The 19197-nt window shown below is 40.6% G+C and overlaps 1 protein-coding gene across 28 annotated transcripts in view; it reads right to left on the bottom strand.

Moving 5' to 3' along the window:
* TENM3 (teneurin transmembrane protein 3) overlaps positions 1-19197 on the bottom strand; it is a 1446905-nt gene that overhangs the window by 65559 nt on the left and 1362149 nt on the right. For 20 of the 28 annotated variants that reach the window (XM_075421787.1, XM_075421794.1, XM_075421797.1 and 17 more), the window contains 3 exons: positions 18898-19098; positions 15769-15954; positions 758-784 (listed from right to left, as the gene is read on the bottom strand). In XM_075421787.1, coding sequence (XP_075277902.1) covers positions 758-784; positions 15769-15954; positions 18898-19098 — 414 coding nt within the window. The remainder of the gene's footprint in view (positions 1-757; positions 785-15768; positions 15955-18897; positions 19099-19197) is intronic. The other 8 variants (XM_075421795.1, XM_075421796.1, XM_075421815.1 and 5 more) reach the window with 1 other exon arrangement.

Here is a 19197-nt window from a genome sequence, read left to right as displayed (position 1 = left end):
CTGGATATTGCCATGAATATTGCCATATTCTAATGAAAAAAACACAAATAAGGAATAGAGAAAGATACTCAGGGAAAGACGGGTAGGGATATTTTAAACATTTTTCTCAATCAATTTTTCACCATAACTGAAGATACAAGAATCTTTGCTGTTTCATGTTAGGCTTTTGTATCCTTGAACCTTTTAATTGAAAAGGTTGCATAGAGTATACAAGCTTTTTCTAGCTTCATACAAAATACAAGTCATAACTTCCTATAGATCTTCTACATTCAGATAAACAAAAGCTTAAAAGCCTCGGGTATTCTATTGATCTGCCTTTATATAAGTACACACGTATCTATAATTAATCTGTTCTTTAGAACTAATGACACTTGTTCTGTGACAAGAGCATTGTTTTGCTTTGTTTCCTAAATATTTCCAGTTTTGTAGGTGAAGGCCCAATGAGAAAACTAACAAAGAAAAAGCACCAAACAGCAAATGAATACTATCTTCAGTTTTTGGTTCAAACAAAAACTAATACATGTATACAGTTTGTATATAAATGTATAATTACTGATAAAACGCTATTACGTAACGTGAGAAAGATTTCATTTCTAATTTGAGATGAGTTGAAAGTCATATGAGTTAAATCTATAATCCATGGAATGTATGTAAGAGAAGATTCTTTTGTCCAGACTAGTACGTTTGTAACTATATATTCATATAAAAAATGTACATGTAGGTATAGGCATGTCATCAAAGAGCAAATATACAGTACCTTTCACTATCTTATCCAAATAGTGAGCTTGAGAATTAGAAAAAAAAACAGACAGACATTTCAGAAGTGTTACATAAAACAAGAACTGTTCAGAATTCGCATGCAAAGCAAGCAGGTGCACCTGACATGAGAGGTCTTACATTACAAAATGAAAATGCATTTCAAAGCTTTTAAAAATGCAAGAAATTCTCTTTTCAGCAAACATTATCATGACTCGATGAAACTAGAAAGGAGGCCTGCAGAAGGGATGCTACCTGTCTGAGACTACGTTTTTCTTCTGACTTCTTTTCATGTCTTGATTTATACATAGAACAACTATATAATCCAAGGTAGTTAAAAAATTCAATTTTCAACACAATGTAAGAGTATTTACTTAGTTTATGAGCTTTAAAACAGTGACCATACTGGAAGATCTTTGATTTGCAGGTCACATATGACTCTGACAGCACAACCAGCACACTGTCTTAATTCCGACTGGATTAACAGGATTTTTAGGAGGAATAGTTTTCTTCTGCTTCAATTCAGCCACAGTTACTCTTCCAAGCACACACACCAATTACATAAAATAAGTTAGATCATATACGTGGGGTGGAAGAGGGCGTAGTGGGGTTAGTAGCATGGTGATCCGTTTAATTCGGAAAAGCGGGTGGAAATTTAACTTAGGCTTTAGATGTATAAAAATAAATAACATGGTATATCCAAGAATAGCAAGACTTTTTTTTTTCATAAATTATGACACTTGGAATTTGACAAAAAATTTGAGGAGGCAGATCGATGAACGACAGACAGAGCACACGATGGATTTAAAGCAGCAGACCCTACTTGTAATACATGAAACACAGCAAAGATGGTTTGTATGTTCCATCCTCACTGTCAGGAGACAGACATCAGCCGCAGTTGAGTTAAACGGGATAATGTCACGTAGCAAAATGGCGTAGGGCAGGTCCATGGCAGGCTACCAAAGCCAGCCGCCTGCACTTAAGGCGACAGGATATTCCAGACTACTGCTGTGGGGACATGCCAAGCTAAGGAGTCGATCTGGCATTCAGGCCCCTGGTTTTTCTGTGGACAAGGTCTCTCAACAGAGCCTTCTTGGGCTCTTTCACTTTCAAAATTCGACCTTTTCTAAATCCCCGATGGATGATGGCCCCTGTCTAGCAAGTACTCTGTCACTTGCTATTACCCCTCAACTTTGTGTGCTGGATGGGTAAGAAAGGCATTTCCAACCACAGCCTTTCCTCCAGCTGGGATGAATGGCAAAAAGCTCTTCTTGAGGCAAAGGAGGGAGCTAGCTGATGAGATGTGTAGGGAGCTGATGAGATGTGTAGTTTCACAGAAGCCATAGTCACTGCTACGGCTAAAAGGTAGAAACTTTCTAGTCCCCTTCTCTCGAAGAAAGAGTCAGGTGTCCACTGCACTGGTTTGTGTTGGTTTTTTTTTTCTATAATGGTAAGGTTACAAGGAGACAAAGTAAGAAGATGAAAACATCAATTACAGAACATTTCGAACAGCAGCAACAAACTAAGTAGCTTTTCATATTAACCACAAAGAAAAGGGATACAGCTGCATTTCAGAGTGGATCAAATTCTTCTCTTACTCATCCAATAAAATGTCCCTTGCTCCCACACAGCTGCTCTTAGAGCATGGTGTAGTATGCATGGAGGAAAAATCAAGCTTTATGCCACAGAATGGAAGCAATTAGGTCTGTCTGGGGAACACGTCTGTCCACCAGTGACGCATTAAATGCCTCTACAAATGTATGGATAGGTAACACAACAGAACACAAAAAACCTCCTCCTAGGCAACTGAAAATAGTCCCTGCAATCCCAGCCCCCCCTATGCTATTTCCTTTCAGAATCCAATCTGCATTAAAAAAACAAAGTATTAAGAAAATGGTCTTTAAGATTTTTTGTATCCAGTAGTCTTAGAAGAAGTCTGTTCTAGACCACAAACTTATAACGCTTGGAAAACAAGCTCTACCTTCCAGCATCCTTTACTCATGGCCAGCTGGCATTAAGGGCATTAGAAACTATATTGATTAATACGCAGCATCCTAGAAGAACCAAAAAGCAGAAAACGAGTGACCAAAACCAGTATAACTTTGCAGTGAAGTTCAGCTAGCCATGCTGTCTTCCTTACCTTCACTGCAACTGAAACAGGAATGAACCCTGCTCTGTCTGGCAGTACATGATGCAAGCCTTTTGCCCTCTGCGTAGAGAATTCTAGGTGGGGTTTGGAGCACTTCCATAGGATGGAGCATCTCAGCAGGTGCTCCTTGGCAAGATATTTAAACATCTGGCACAAGCGGGTTATGTTAAGTCCTTAAAAAGTCTAACTACAGACCACACAACATACCTACAAGAGTTTTCTTGCAGGATTTAAGACTGTGGAATTTAAAATCTTGCTGTTATTTCCAAGAGTAGAGAGACTTTATATAGCTCCAAATGGAATGAAGAAAAAAAAAAAAGAAGATGTAACATTTGTACATTTTCTAGGATAATGAAAATCCAGGAAGATGTAAGTGGCATTCAAAATTCATACAACATAAAATATAAATGTTGCTATCAATGTGTGTGGATATTTATATAAATACGCAGCAGATAAAAAGAGCTGATAACAGTCAGGCAAATTCACATTTAATACAGCATATTTCATAACCAGCCAGAACCCAGACTTCTTTTTTTTCAGTTAATAGTTCCCATTAGTCTCCTACCAGAGATTAAGTCAGTGTCTTCCTTAGATTATTCGTATGCTACTTCCTCTAGGTATGACAGAATAGCCACAGAATAAAAGTACATATTGAATCCATTTATCCCAATCAGCTCCTGTTTAAATCAGCATGAGTCACATACCCATTGATTTGATGTTCCTTAATTGGTACTTATAACACTGCTTTGTTCTGATTATTCTGTCATAAAGGATTATAATGGTGACATGCTTCTAAATACTGTATAGCAAATTTATGTTTCTATTAGTTTACATCATTACCCTCCACCAGACATCTCCACCCATCATAATTTTTGTGACCTGCACACCAGACTACATCATGCCATGTTTTTTGTAGCGTGTATACAGTCCCATTACAGTGTCAACTGCACAGCTCTGCAGGAGTTTTCGGTTACTTTGCCGTAAGAGCAGAATTTGACCTCGTAGCACCACCAGACGTGAAGCAAAAATACAAAATAATGGATCCAAAGCCAGGTCGATCAAGGTCTACCTAAATTAAAAAGTACTTTTAAGGTTTTTGCCTCCTACACCTTCAAAGTGTGATCTGAGCCCCTGCCTCTTCTCCACTAATACCACCAGCTTTCTCCCTTCCTTACTGCATTACATTCTTTCCCTCTAAAAGAAAACGAGAAGGAGAAACTAGAAAGAGAGAAGAGAGTTAAAGGGGGGAAGAAAAAAAGACAAATGAAGAAATAATTTTAGTAAGCAGCAATGATGAAGAACGCTGTTTTGCACCCCTCCTAGCAAGCTCAGCTTTGCTTACTCTCCTCTCCCACAACTGAGCCCAGCAATCCCCATTCACCGCGGGGAACGACTGCACACCTGTGTCTGCTGCTAATGCAAACTTCTTGCTCCCGGACACTGATCTTCCACAGGAAGATGTGAACAATGTATCCCACATCGGTCCTGTTCAGACTTCTGCATTACCTGGCGCTAAGTGTCGTACAAGGAGGTAACAGGTCAAAACGCCATCTTAATTTCTCGGTAGAAAAACGGACTGCAAGCAAACTATGGTACGTTGAAGCACACCGTTTCCCTTAAGCTTTCCGTACGTTTGGCTATCTGTTTATAGTTCCGAAGTTTTAATGTCTTCATTTAATGTTTTCATTATTTCGTAATATTTGTATATAACTTTGTTTGAAATCCATATGACAAACAAAATCCCCCACATTACAAGAATATCCTAAGAGTGGCAGTCAAACACCAAAATTTAGGCAATGGGAGGTTTATGGCTACCTGTGCAATCTTTCTGCCCTTCTTTCTCTACCCTTCTTCCTTCGCCAGCGTACAGAACTGACAGTCCTCATTCAGTACTCGTTCTCTCATGAACGAGAAACGGCTGATGCCTTAGTAACAGGCACACCATGCTAACCTAAACAAAGAAGTACCAACTGCCTTAGAGAGTTTTCTATCATCTTCCTCCCACAATCGAAATTATTTGGTGTGGTATCTTCACACTACTGGTGTGAGCAAAGAATTTATTCTCATCTGATTTTACCAGTGGGTAAGTAACGTACAGAAGATTAAAAGAAAAGTAGCCTCCCTCTTGGCTGGAAACATCTATGATGATTTTTCACGATACTTAGAATTATATAGAATTTCACACACCAGTCAGCATTTTAGCAATTCACACCCAAGCAAGTCAGATCCTCAGAAAATGAGGAATGGTCAGAGGACGCTCTTTTAAGGTTTGCCTTTGTGAATGACTAACACAAAACACACGGTAAAAGCAAGGGTGGAATCCAGTTCTTCAATATCATTCTTAACCAGGAGATCATCACGTGTGCCAGTCTCTGGCACAAATGAAGTGGAGTTTCTGCATGCGACAGCCCTTCACGGCCTTGCAACATTCTTAAATCAGGTCTGTCAGGTGCAGATGGAAAAGCAGTTAAATATATCATATTTTTAAATTACCACGATATGTATATGCCATAATTAATATACATTATCTTTTGTTATACGATATAATGATAATGACACAAAAGTGTTCTCTTGTGCCTTCCTAAATTTCTGTTCTTGCTTTTGCGACTTTACTAATGTTCTTTTAACATGGTTTTTGGGCATTTGAAATTTCTCAAGTGCTATGCACATAAAGTAAACCGAAAAAAAAGGAAGGGGAAAAAAAAAGATTCCATTCTGTGACATTACATTTTTTCCATGGTGAGCAACACGAAGCTTCGATGAACCACCTACACTTCTGCCATTTGTGCTAACAAAGTGTTACGAACATTATCTCTTACTCCCTGCGCAGCCAAGCAGTAGCAGGGGACGAGCACGCACTCAATCAGTGGTTTCACAGCTACTTGCCAACAGAAGAGAAACTCTGAGCGTTTCACTGCAAGCTTTAGGGAGAATGCAGTTTGTGTAAAGAGGTTTCTGTGCTTGTTTTGGGGGAAGTGCTACCCTTCTAACCCATTCAAGAGTCAGTCCGTGGTGGTTTACTTCTCCTAACCTGGCTACCAGATCACCTTGAAGTTCCCCTCATTTCCACCCAGCCAAAGTTTAACTATCCAGACAATTAAAACACCTTTTGAATGTAAAAAACTAAGTATCTCTTGTAATATTTAAACCCAGTATTTCTTGTCCTACCCACAGCAGACTTAGGGAGTAGTGTATTGATTCCTTTAAGCAACTGCTTTTACTCTTTGAGAGTGACTAAAAAAAGCCACGCATCCATATGCAATTTCTGAGAAGCTCCATACCTCTACCAGAGTCCAGAATTCATAAAATTTTAAAGCCACTGTTCTAGCCTGTCTTCAGAGCAGTCCACTCATGTCAAATTCATCATCCACTACAGCCTTTTCCGAGTTTCTTCTGTCTGGCAAGCTGCTTCCTAACCTGAATTTGCGCAGCTGACTATTCTTACTTAAGCGCAGATTCCAGCATTTGTTGAATTGCACCTTATTTTTCTGCATAGCCTGTGCTATTTGTTAAAGTAATATGAAATTCTTGTCCTGTCTTCCAAAGTGCATGGGGCCAGCGGGCTTTGGTATCATTTGCAAATGTAATTCTCTCTATTCATCACTGAACAGTCCTGAAAGCACATGTTCTTCCACTGTAAGCAGCTCATGGTCGTCATCCTTTCTCTGCGCTTACGAGAACCTTGTCTTAGACATACCATATGTTCAGAGCATTGCTGCCAATAGAGGAGGATTACAAACACTCGTTCCTTTTGATAGTTTTTTACTCCTAAATTCCCATCTCGCCCTTCTTGTAAAGGAGAACGCATGGATGGAATAATAGTTTCAGGCAATTTTCTTTGTTTTCCTCCCTACATAGGCCAAAACATAATCCTCACCCTGAAATCATACCTTCTTCATAATTTCTGCACTCTTCTCCAATGTCTGCGTAGACCTGCAGCAGAGATATCTGCTGCACACATTTCTGCACAGAGACCTGAATTCACTGCAATTTACTCCTTGCTAAAATCACAACCGTTGTTTGCAGCAACCATTTATGGGTTTTTACGTATGAGGGCACATAAGCTCACTATCCTTCAGATTTTTTGTGCTGGAGTCCATCCCAATTTTACTGTAAAGTAAGATTTCTCATTATTAGTACCGGAAAGCCACATGTATCTAAGACTAAAAGGTTCAGTTGCTCTTAAGGATATAATAGACATAGGACGTTTGGGACTGCTGATACGTTCATGAGCAGCGTTGTTTCCTGTTTAACATCTATTTAACTGGAAAAGGATTTAGGAGAAAGGGTATATGCCATTAAGGATTTAAAACTGTCTCACATACACAGGCTGCAAAAGTTCAAATACCTGTCTGAGACCTCTGACAAACTCACAAAGACCTTGCCTCAGACAGATGGAGACAAAACCTGATGCTTACCCGAAGAACTGCGTGGAAGATAAATCTGGCTTGAAAACACGTTAGAGGATGGAATAGGATGGGAAGCATTATTGTTTCCATCTTCCTTGCTGACTGGAAGTACTTTCAGAATGTGTCTGACCAGCACGCAACTCTACAATCTACAAAAGCACTTCCTTTCTGGCCACTTCAGCTCAAGTAAGCTTTGCAACACACTTTAAAATTCTTCACATTTCAGAGGATTCTGCTGTTTCTGAAAATGTGCCTAACTTGAACTTCACATGTGGTCCTCATTTAAATGCAAATCAACCAATTAGCAATTTAAAGTACGCTAACAGATATTTTCTATTTGAGATACTTGGTCTTGAAATGTGTTAAGGCCTGACCAACAATTCACTTTTTTTTCACAGCTTCAGATGCACATGCACTATTTTAAGTTTACCTGGTAGTTGAATATTTTTATAGTTACCAAACGTACAAATATTTTGCATATTCAAGGCTTGGCCTGGAAAATTAATACCATGCCCTTCAGGCACAGGGAAAGATCAAAACCGTTTTTTGTTCAAAATTTCATGAAATCTTGTTAAACTGTGGTTATCGGTCCTCTGGGTGCCAAGAAAGTAATCTTCTCTTTTTCATGAAGTTTTTGCATTGAGGGTAGAGGTACAAATATTGTGGTGAAATCCCAGCTCCAGTGTAGTCAGCTGTTTTGAAAGTAGGATTTCACTCACAATACTGTGATGAACTAATTGATATTTGATATAACTAGTTTTGAATCTTTGGTTGATTTTATCAGAGCATAAACTGTTTGTCAAAGGTCATACCTTCATTCAGATACAATCTTGCTTTTAAGACGAAATATGTACTGAGCTATAATTCCATGAATTCAAAACTAAGGAAAAACATAAATTTAGGAATTTTGATCATTACAGAATATATTCATACAGCAGTAATTATTCTAATCTGAAGGACAAAAATTTCCTTCTGATCAAAATTCTAAAATCTCAAAAGAAACTTAAAATTTATGAAGAATTCTTGGCATGAGTGCATTAAGGTACATTAAATACCTGACACATCAAAAAACTATGAAATGTGAATATTCTTGGTAATTTAAACTTTGGAGAAAAGTAAACCACGCTTGGCAACAGCATCAGTACTAAAATCACAGTGGTCACCATAATACCAGTTATCCACGCTGCTCTCCCTCTAACCTGCAAATGTGGAGAAGATCCATCAAGCCCTCAAATTGGTCCATGACTTACTTTGTCAAGCTCACACTTCAGAAATATATAGTGTAATGATATATAGCCCTATCAAGTTTTCTATAAGCACTTCCTTTAATTAACAGGAGGAACACATTTGTCTTGACTTGCTCTCCGATCTTACAAAGAGATAAAGTGTCACTTCCCTGCAGTCATATTTGAAATCTGTATTATAAGCAGCCCTAAGCTAAACACGTGTTGAAGAGAGCAGGTGCAGACCATGGAACTTAGTGGAGGAGATTCCTTCTTAGCACTCCTGAACACTAGTGGTGCTTCTGAGCTTACACTGCTCACGGTCATGGAGAAAACCAGCCCACAAATGCCTTCATGTTTGTCCCCAGTCAGAAAACCATTTTAACCAGTAACCAGGACAGAGTCCTGGACTAATGGAAATGCACTTGTGGGAGTGTGCTCTAGAAGTTTCCCCCCCCCGCCCCAATTCTGAGTATCTAAACCAGATGACTTTCCTGTTTCTCTACCTTAAATAGCTGAAAGTAGAAATTTCTTGCTAAAGTAAATTTATTTTTGGTTTGATTGGTTTGAATGTGATGTTAGTGCCTTTTCATGCAAAGAAAAAGGTTAAAATAAATACTTTGCTGTCCCTTGTTATTTTTTTCTTGAGTAAACTTCAGGGCAAATTGCTGGAAGACAAACCAATTAGATCCCAATTCTCACCGGAATGTAAACATTACGAGCTCTACACCCCTACAGTGGACCACCCCTGGCTTTGAATTTCAGTTCTATGTACCAGGTAAAGTAGCCTCATGCAGCACTCCAAAGCAGCATGAAAGTACCACGATGCTAACTTCAGCCCTCTTGAGGGATTAACATGAATGCTTAACGACAATTAATCCACATTTACATTGCTTATGTTTAATGACATGCTTTCCATGCATACATATATAAATATTAATTCTGGGCTGAAAGATAATCGTTCAACACAACAACAATTAAACAGCTGTAACCTGTCTCATGTGTTAAGTAATGGAGCTGCAGGCAAGCTCCATAAACAGATGGTCTTACCCACCCATGCTTAATGTTAAAGACTTTTTAAAAAAGAGGTGTTGACAAATCTGAACAAGAAGGCATAGTTTTAATGCAAATTGGCCAATTTGCAATGTAGATTACTCTAAAACTAATTTGGTCCATAGAAAAAATTAAGTTGCATTGTAAAACTGAGATGTTACACAGCACATGGATATAGCAGATTCCCCACCAACATAATTATTTACTAATTTCATTCAGCAAACAGAGTTTAATGGAAAAGCAGCTGGAAAAGTATTCATATTTATGGACTTCCTGTGACAGTTACTTAATTTACTCATGGTACATGCCAGCTATATCACAAAATATAATAAGGCTTTCTGAAATAGTATCTCTTCCAATCTCACAAAACAACTACTCAGACAGGAGAGGGTCACTGAACTCATTGCAAGCCAGGACAGAAAGGAAACAAAAACATATTTTAGTCCAACTGTGTTATGAAAACTTAATTACAGAGCAAATTTTCATCCAGGCTATCACCTGGGTACCAGCTGTGCATCTGCGGTCTCGTATCACATTGAGATGCAGGTTGAGCTTCACAAAATCATATACGGATGCTCACCTCAGACCCACGAATGTCACTCCCAGACCAAATACACAATTGGCAGCTGATTTTCCATAGCTTTGAAGTAAACTGTTGATTTAACCTCTTCTCGTGTGGGTACAGGAAATGGTAAAACGTTACAATTTTCAGGAGGGAGAAGACAGTAAGCAATTTAGTTGCCTTAAACTGTTTAGTGAAACATACATTGCCAGTGTTTAGTTCACAGCTGTAAGATGTTAAACAATAGCAATAAACCGTGAGTTTTGTTAATTCTCACTAGATTCATCATCGCACTGAGCACGCAGTTATCTGCTGAACATCCCAGATACAAATCTTTGAAAGCGTGTGTTCAGAGCAAAGGCAATGACTGACAAGTGTGGCCCCCATCAGGCGTGGTACTGAAGCTGGAGCTACCCTGTGCCACCGATGCAGGATGGAACAGTGGGTATCAGCAACACACACCAGGTTTGCTGCGTTAGCCAAAACAATCTCGCCCACCTTGCTATACCCATTGCTTCAAAAAAAGAAAAAAATCCCTGTTTTATTTAGCCTATTCTGTTCTCTCTCACAAACCAAAAGTATATAAAATATGTATGTACACTATTTCCCAATTCCAGTCCTGTGATCCTCAGCCTTAGGGAAACGCTGATGCTTAACCCAAGTAAGCATATGTCTGATTTTTTTCTGAACACAGAAAGGAAACCTTTGCAATCCCCTATGATTTTGCTTCCCAACATCTTGAAGTGTTGAAATAAAAACAATAAAACGGTCTCTACAAGTTTAAAGCAATTAGAATCTCTTTTGGCCAAATTCCCTTTTGAATATCTTGAAATATACATAAAAATCAGCATAACTCAAGAAGCAACCTAGGGTTTAAAAGATACTAGAAAGGAATAAAACTAAGGACTACCTTGTTTTCATTAAGGAGATTGGTTTGCTTTTTCCTGCTTTCTACCCTTTAACACGTGCCAGCTAACAACACAAACAGCGGGCTAACTGGAGACTGAACAGTCAGCATTTAGAAATACATGAAAATCATTAGTCGAGGTGCAAAACATTTTTACTATTTTAAACAGCACTCACGCTTCAGAAGAATACCGTAATGTCTTTGTTCAAATGAGTTTTGGATTTAGATGATTCAGTACGCATTCCAGTTAGCGCCTCTGTGATTAATGCATACATACCTACCCCACTTTGTGCATCCAGCTAGAGATCTGGTGGGCTGTAAATTCAGGCTACTGCACTTCATGTGACTTCCAGCTAACAGCTGCATCAAACAATACATCTGCATTTCCCAAATACTTCATGCTACTGCAGCTGAATGGTTAATGGCTTCTAGGAATTAGAATGACACAATTGGGTTTTTTGAACATAGAATCATAGAATGCTTTGGGTTTGAAGGCACCTTTATAGGTCATCTAGCCCAACGCCCCTGCAGTTAGCAGGGACATCTTCAACTGGATCAGGTTGCTCTGAGCCCCATCCAACCTGGCCTTGAATGTTTCCAGGGATGGGGCCTCCACTGCCTCCCCGGGCAACCTGTTCCAGTGTTTCACCAACTTCATGGTAAAAAATTTCTTCCTTATACCTAGTCTAAATCTACCTGCCTTTAGTTTAAAGCCATTACTCCTTGTCCTATCACTAAAGGCCTTGCTAAAATATTTGTCTCCATCTTTCTTGTAAGCTCCCTTCAGGTACCGGAAGGCTGCTGTAAGGTCTCCTTGGAGCCTTCTCTTCTCCAGGCTGAACAGCCCCAACTCTCTCAGCCTTTCCTCACAGGAGAGGTGTTCCAACCCTCTGATCATTGCCGTGGCCTCCTCTGGTCCCGCTCCAACAGGTCCATGTCTGTCCTGTGCTGAGGGCTCCAGAGCTGGATGCAGGACTCCCGGTGGGGTCTCACCAGAGCGGCGCAGAGGGGCAGAATCCCCTCTCTTGACCTGCTGGCCACGCTGCTGTGGATGCAGCCCAGGGTACGGTTGGCCTTCTGGGCTGCGAGCACACATTGGTGGCTCATGTCCAGCTTTTCATCCAACAGCACCCCCAAGTCCTTCTCAGCAGGGCTGCTCTCAATCCCTTCATCCCCCAGCCTGTATTGATAGTGGGGGTTGCTCCTACCCAGATGCAGGATCCTGCGTTTGGCCTTGTTGAACTTCATGAGGTTCACACAGGCTCACTTCTCAAGCTTGTCCAGGTCCCTCTGGTTGGCATCCCGTCCTTCTGGTGTATCAACTGTACCACTCAGCTTTGTGTCATCTGCAAACTTGCTGAGGGTGCACTCAATCTTGCTGTCTATGCCATTGACGAAAATGTTAAACAGCATCGGTCCCAGTATGGAGCCCTGAGGGACCCTACTTGTCACCAGCGCCCATCTGGATACCGAGCTGTTGACCACCATCCTCTGGCTGCAACCTTCCAACCAACTCCTTATCCACCAAACAGTCCACCCATCAAATCCGTATCTGTCCAACGAGAGAGAAGGATGTTGTGCGGGACTATGTCGAAGGCTTTACAGAAGTCCACACAGTTCTTCCCTTGTCCATTGATCTAGTCACACCATCATAAAAAGCCACTAGTTCGGTCAGGCAGGACTTGTCCTTGATGAAGCCATGCTGGCTGTCTCGAATCACCTCCCGGTCCTCCATGTGCCTTAGCACAGCTTCTAGGAGGATCTGTTCCATGATCTTCCCAGGCACAGAGGTGGGGCTGACAGGTCGGTAGCTCCTGGGGTCCTCCTTCCTACCCTTTTTTAAAATGGGCACAATGCTTCCCTTCTCCCACTCACCAGGGACTTCGCCTGACTACCATGACTTATCAAATATTACAGAGAGTGGCTTGACAACTACATCAGCCAATTCCCTCAGGACTCTGGGATGCATCTTGTCAGGTCCCATAGACTTACGTATGTTCAGGTACCTCAGGTGGTCATATAAACATACAAAGGAAGAGGGGGAGTCTTTCATACGCACAACACAAATTATATAAATATTCTGCTACGAAGTTGAGAGTTGTAAGTAGCATAAAAATGCCTGGGTTACAAACAGAGGAGGACAATAAAAAAATGATTTGCACAGAGAAACATTATGATGTCCCTTGTGGTTTGAAATTTATTGCTCAGAAAGAGCTACTATCTGCTTTAGGGCAGGTGAGAGAAAGGCAATTTGACTCTTCATTTGCCAAGCTGAGGAGGTAGCAATTTTTACTCCACTGAGTGGAACTGCTCTTGGAAATGAGCAATAAAATGACCTGGTTTCTCCATAACACTGGGGTCCTGAAGAAAACCACTCCAAGACAAATAAATGTAACAGCAGGCTAGAGCCTGTACCTCATTATTTGTCTTGGAGGCTAGAAGGGCAATATAAACAAATCAAACTATCTTTACAGCAGCAGCCACAAAGTAAACACCTATTTAAAGAATAAACAGGTGGGAAGACAGACCTGCTCGCCCAGTGCTGAGCAAAAACTTGTTTGTGCTTAATACGTTGGAAAAATTGTTCAAGAGCAGTTCATCCGTGTATAACTACAACCCTTGAAATGCTGCCAAGGTCAGTGAGACCAACAGCAGAGCGATCTGCTGAGTAATTGCTCGTTGGCAAGTTAAAGCGGTCAAGGGAAAGGCTTTATCCTACTTCTAAAGATTTACTTTATTTTATTGTTCAGAAAGCAGTTCTCTTCAACCTCTCTACTCTCTTTGTCAGCATGTTTTCTGGAAGCTCCTCAAAAATGTTAACCCTACCGATTCTCCCTGGGATTCTGCAGATGCACCTTGGTTCCCCCTCCCTCATATGCCTGAGCAATCTCATTAGTAAACAACAACAACAAAAATTGATTGGGATTTCTGTAGCAAATAATTCACAGACCAATCTTACTACTTCACACCTGACTCCCTTTATTTTGTGTCTGTGTGCCTGGTCTCCCTGCTGCAGTGATGCGGGTATCAGCTACCACAGCTGCAGCGGGCCCTCACTTTCCCTGCCCTCAAAGCTCACACCACTGTTTCCCATGACCACCAAGCACAGCACCACCACCCTGCCTCTCCGTCAGGGCTGTAAGCTACCCAGGAACGCAGCCTGGGGCTTTACTTCTTTCTAGACACTCATGCCCCGGCGATGGCTTAGCCGTGCTAACACATTCTGAGTCACAGCCCTTTCAAAACATCCACAAAAGGTAAAGTTCTCCACACTTTTTAGCTTATGGCAAAAGCAAATCATGCTATATTCACATCCATCAGCTCTACCGCTGTTAGACTTACTGTCCTACCCTGTTGCTTTGGCTGCTTCACCTCTTTTAACTGACTCTCCTCCATCTCTTCAAACACAAAACTATGGGTTTCTTCCTTATCGGAAATTTTTTTGACTATTCAGATTATCGATGATTTCTCCCATCAGACAGTGTTAACTCTTGCCTTTGTCTGACCTGCAGTTACCTCTTCCACTGTCTATTCGATCCCCCTCTAAGTGCTCAGCCATGATGCTTCTCACACCTGGGAGATGTGGCCCAGAAATACCTGCAGAGCCACCCCGTCACTCCTGTGACAGCCTTTGCTGAGCTCCTTGCAATACTCACCACGCATTCAAGTACAAGCTAGCTGTCTCTTACAATCAGACCACTGCCAGCTCCTTTGTCTGTACTTCGTACCTGTTGTCACGCAACAGTTTCTCTGCGTGGTTATGCCGTGACAAAATTTGTTTGGATAGGACACTCCTCCTCTGTTACAGACCTGCAGTGTCTTGCATGAAGCGGGATTAGTGTGGAACGGAATTTCTCAGCACTACAGCTATACAAAATCAATATAAAAATGATAAACTCTCTGGCAACTCTTTCTCCACTTTGTCTGAGTCCCCTTATTTACCCACGTAATTTCCCATGCTAGCTCACTGTCACGCCCTGTGCAGTGGAGAGGGATATCTTTCTGTATATGAGACACACGGATTGTAAATAACTGAGCAAGAAAAACTCCATTGGCAAAAGCACAGCAATTTCCAAAGGTTTCCAGGCACTAGAACTAACTTGATTACAGAAACACAGAGGCTGCAATAAGGATGCAGCTTCTCAATCAGGTGTATTAAACTGCTGTTACATCATTTGCCTGTCAGAAATTTGATGTTATTTTAAAACACAGCATTATGTTGACAAGAAGCCAATTTTGGGCAGCCAGATCACATTTATTACAAGGTGGAAGTGACATTTTTGTGTAGGCAAGTCACTTTTTAGAGCTTCTTCTCCATAAAAGAAAAAAACCCCAAAAAAACAATAGGCAGCGTCATTTCTGAAAGACATAAAGCTATCACATAAAAACTGAAAAGCACAAATCAAATAATCTGTTTACAGTTTAAAATAAAAGTAACTTCCCCCTCAGCAAAAGGCAGTTAAAGGGAAAAGATTGAAGAGGAAATTCTTCCACCTCCTCTTCATGGCAAACTAGGTATGAAGAACTGATGAGCCATTATATAACCATTTCCCTTCTTAAAATATCAACTCCTTTACACAGACTGACATGTGCAAATATTCTGTTTGAAGAAACAGCCTTCCAAGTAATACACTTCTTATTCAGGCGCGGCCAGCAGCGCTGGCTGCTTTGATTTTGCAGCGAAGACAGGGTAATCATAGCCAGCCTACCAATGGTACAGTGCTCTCCGTTCCATCCCTGGCTACATTCGCACTTCCCGTCTTTGCAGGTGCCGTGCTCCGCGCAGCGGGGATGGCAGGCTCTCTGGTTGCAGGCCGCGCCCGTCCAGCCTTCCTCGCAGCGACACGTGCCACCCATGCACACACCGTGCGTGCCGCAGTCCGCCGAACAGATTTCTGGATGCGAGAGGGGGGAGAGAGCGCACATGGGAGAGAGGGTACACATTAGTTAGCAGCGCTACCATTTAATTCAACATGTGACAAAGAAGAAAGGCAAAATTTTTGAGAGTGAAATCAAAGGAATTTAAGGTGAAAGGCGTTTTCAAGTAGGACCCAACAGAATACAGAGTTTTGTCTCTATGCTAATGCCCGCTTACTTCTCCAGCAGACTTCGTGGTGCTGAAGTGTCCACAGCTCTTCTGTCAGCTCTGAGTAATTTTCAGTCATATTTCTCGTGATCACATATGTCTTAAGACTAACCTTTTGTAATTTAGATTATATGGCACTTAGACCTACTGGAACTTACAGTGCACTCGAGTAACTAAATGTACCATATACGGAGGTCGCTGTGTGCTCCGAGTGAAAATCTAGTACTAATGAAAGTTCATTTTAACAAGGTTTCCCCTCCCTACTCTGCTCCCTGTTTTCTTTCAAAGTAAAAATGTGCCATTTCTGACACATTTTTTCATTATAAAGCATCAGCCTTAGTGAGACAAATTAGTACTATGCTGACATACTGACACATCTGTTAAATATAAAAGATGATTCTCTTCTACTTGCAGTAAATTTGTATCAGTGACAGCTATGAACAGTCTGGTTTAAATAATAGATTGTTGAAAAAAATAAATCAACATACAGCAATTTAACTTGTCATTTACATACAGTAACAGGATCTTGTAACTGATAGAATAATTGAAAAGTACATTAACAGCCAAAGGTACTCAGAGGCCAAACAACGCATGTTAAGTCTCAGCTAATACAAGATGATAATTTAGACTGCCAGATTCTGCATTTACAGTTTTGGTTCATTTAGTCAGACTCCAGCAAACTTTACTTCTGCTAAGCAGACAACAGAAGACCACGAGGAGATACAATGCAGCCCGACAGACTTCTTTAGCTCCTTGGCATGCAGCTGGCTGTAACCACGCACTGGTTCACAGAGGTAGTGCATTTAGTTTTTTGTTTTCTTGTAAAAGACAACAAACAGTTTAGTAATAAAAGACTGAAATTATTTTCAACAGCAAAAGAAAGAAGCATTCTGTGCAAGAAAGTTTTCTCCTCAGCAGTGGTTGTCTTCCCCCATAGAGTATGAACCCTCCGTCTCAGTGCACTGGGGAACATTAAACACGGTATCAAGGAGCTGTGACATTTCCCATAAGAAACAGCCCAAAATCTTTATGGAGAAAGAGAGCTGTAATTCCCCTCCGCCCCTGTTTTTCTCCTATACAGCATTTTATATCTACTTTGAATTAAATTTTTGATTAAGAGATGTAAGATGGTTTGATTAACTTTAGAGTCACAAAACGACAATGCAGCTCCAAGAAAGAAAGAAAGGTTTATTTCTCTTCAGTCTAATCAATTTTTCATTAGGGTGAAGGTGTTTATCAGCTTTTAGCACACTAGCTTTGAGCAAGGTGCGTCAATCTTTGTAATGAACTTATTAATTAGAGTTAATTTAATTGAAGTGGAATTGAAGGGCTAATTAACGGACAAACTGCTGATGAAGATAGAGGAAAGCTCTTCTGATCTCAAACCTATAAACCCATCTGATGGAAATAACTCATTCTTTTTTTTCTTCTAGCAGCTTAACAAAATGTTTATGGTTAAGATTTACTTTTTTAGTGTACCAGTCTGAAGGTCATTTTTCACGACTTCAGCAAATAGTCTGTGCGTGTTTTTACAAAGCTCTTTTGTGAGTTTGACACTTTTGAAGTATTTCAGAAGATCAAAAATATTTTATGCTATTTTAATGACCAATCATTCCTTGGAACATAAGTAAAGATGGAGCATAACTGAATCATCAAAAATAGTGTAGAGGACACTGCATCAAGAAATAGAGGATCCATGTTTTGCCTGAGAACTGGAAAGCGTCTCTCACAAAGAGCCATTTTTAGTGCTAGAAACATTCAGAGAAGAATTTTTTCTTCTAAACAAATTTAACAGATGACAACATTTTCTTCTCTCTGTCACTTTTTCTTGAATGTTTGGAACTCTGTCCTATCACTCTCGTATGCATAAACCATTACGGGGTATCACAGAACCTGGTCAGGAAGTACATTTGTTTTAAAAAGATGGTTCCTCATGAAAAAGTTATATTTATTCATAAACTGGCATAAACCCAGCTAGCCCATGTGTTCAGTTTTCATTAACAAAATCATCTGAGTTGTTAGATGAACTGTTGTAGACAAATACATGTCTCACAGATCAACAGGATTTCTCTTTTGATATGTGGCTACCAAACAATAATCTAAAAACTTGTATTTGTCAAAAGGCTGCTGTCATACTTTATAAATATTTAGATTCTGCTCTCTGTGACACTAGCTCCAGTCATCTTCTCCTGCTGCTTCTAAGCTCAGACTATGGTTTTAATCAGCTCAGTTTCAGACTTGAAGAAATCCCTCTGCTTTTTCACTTCTACAACTCCTTCCACCCTGGCAGCCTGTGCCCTTCCTCGAAAGCTGTTTTGGATTCACGCTTGCATTCCCTTGTCTTCAAAATGGAACACTGTTTTTCAAGAAAAATACCTCCAATTAGCTGGAGAGATTTTTAACATAGGACTGTCTCTAGTTTCACTAGTGTAGTTTTAAGTTTCTGAGTAGATGTATTAGATAAGATGATAATTAGATCCATACATCATATAAAGAATATTCTGTACTTGCATGTGAAGTACCTGAAGCTACCACAAGAGGCAACTAAAAGATACCAGCAAATACATTGATTTTCAAATACTCCAAATTCATCAGTTACTTTTAGTCTCTGAATCAATCCACAGTTCATGCTGAAGTCAACTCAAAGAATTCCATCAGTTCAGCAGGTCAGGTCCTAACAGAGTAATGCTATTAAAATGCTGCTATTCAAGATGTCATCATTTTACAGAATGCGAGTGCCTTCAGCCCTTACCGTTGGAGCAATCCGGGCCTGTCCAGTTGGGGTCGCAGGTGCAGGTACCGCTCTCTTGAAGGTAGGTGCCGTGGCCAGAGCACTGGTCAGGGCACATCGTCTTCAGGATTTCGCAGTTGCTGCCCCCCCAGCCCGGGTTGCAGTGGCACTCGCCATGGATGCACACGCCGTGGCTGGAGCAGGCTGGGTCCAGGCAATCCGCTGTGGGGAGAAGAGAAAGGTCAGCTTAAACTTGATATTCCTAACAACAGTAATCAACGCCTAGATGCAATTTTCTTTGTAGAAACACCTCGCTTCCAC

The sequence above is a fragment of the Opisthocomus hoazin genome, chromosome 5 (genome assembly GCF_030867145.1).
Source record: "Opisthocomus hoazin isolate bOpiHoa1 chromosome 5, bOpiHoa1.hap1, whole genome shotgun sequence".
Taxonomy (NCBI): Eukaryota; Metazoa; Chordata; class Aves; order Opisthocomiformes; family Opisthocomidae; genus Opisthocomus; species Opisthocomus hoazin.
This window is presented reverse-complemented; position numbering and strand designations above follow the sequence as displayed.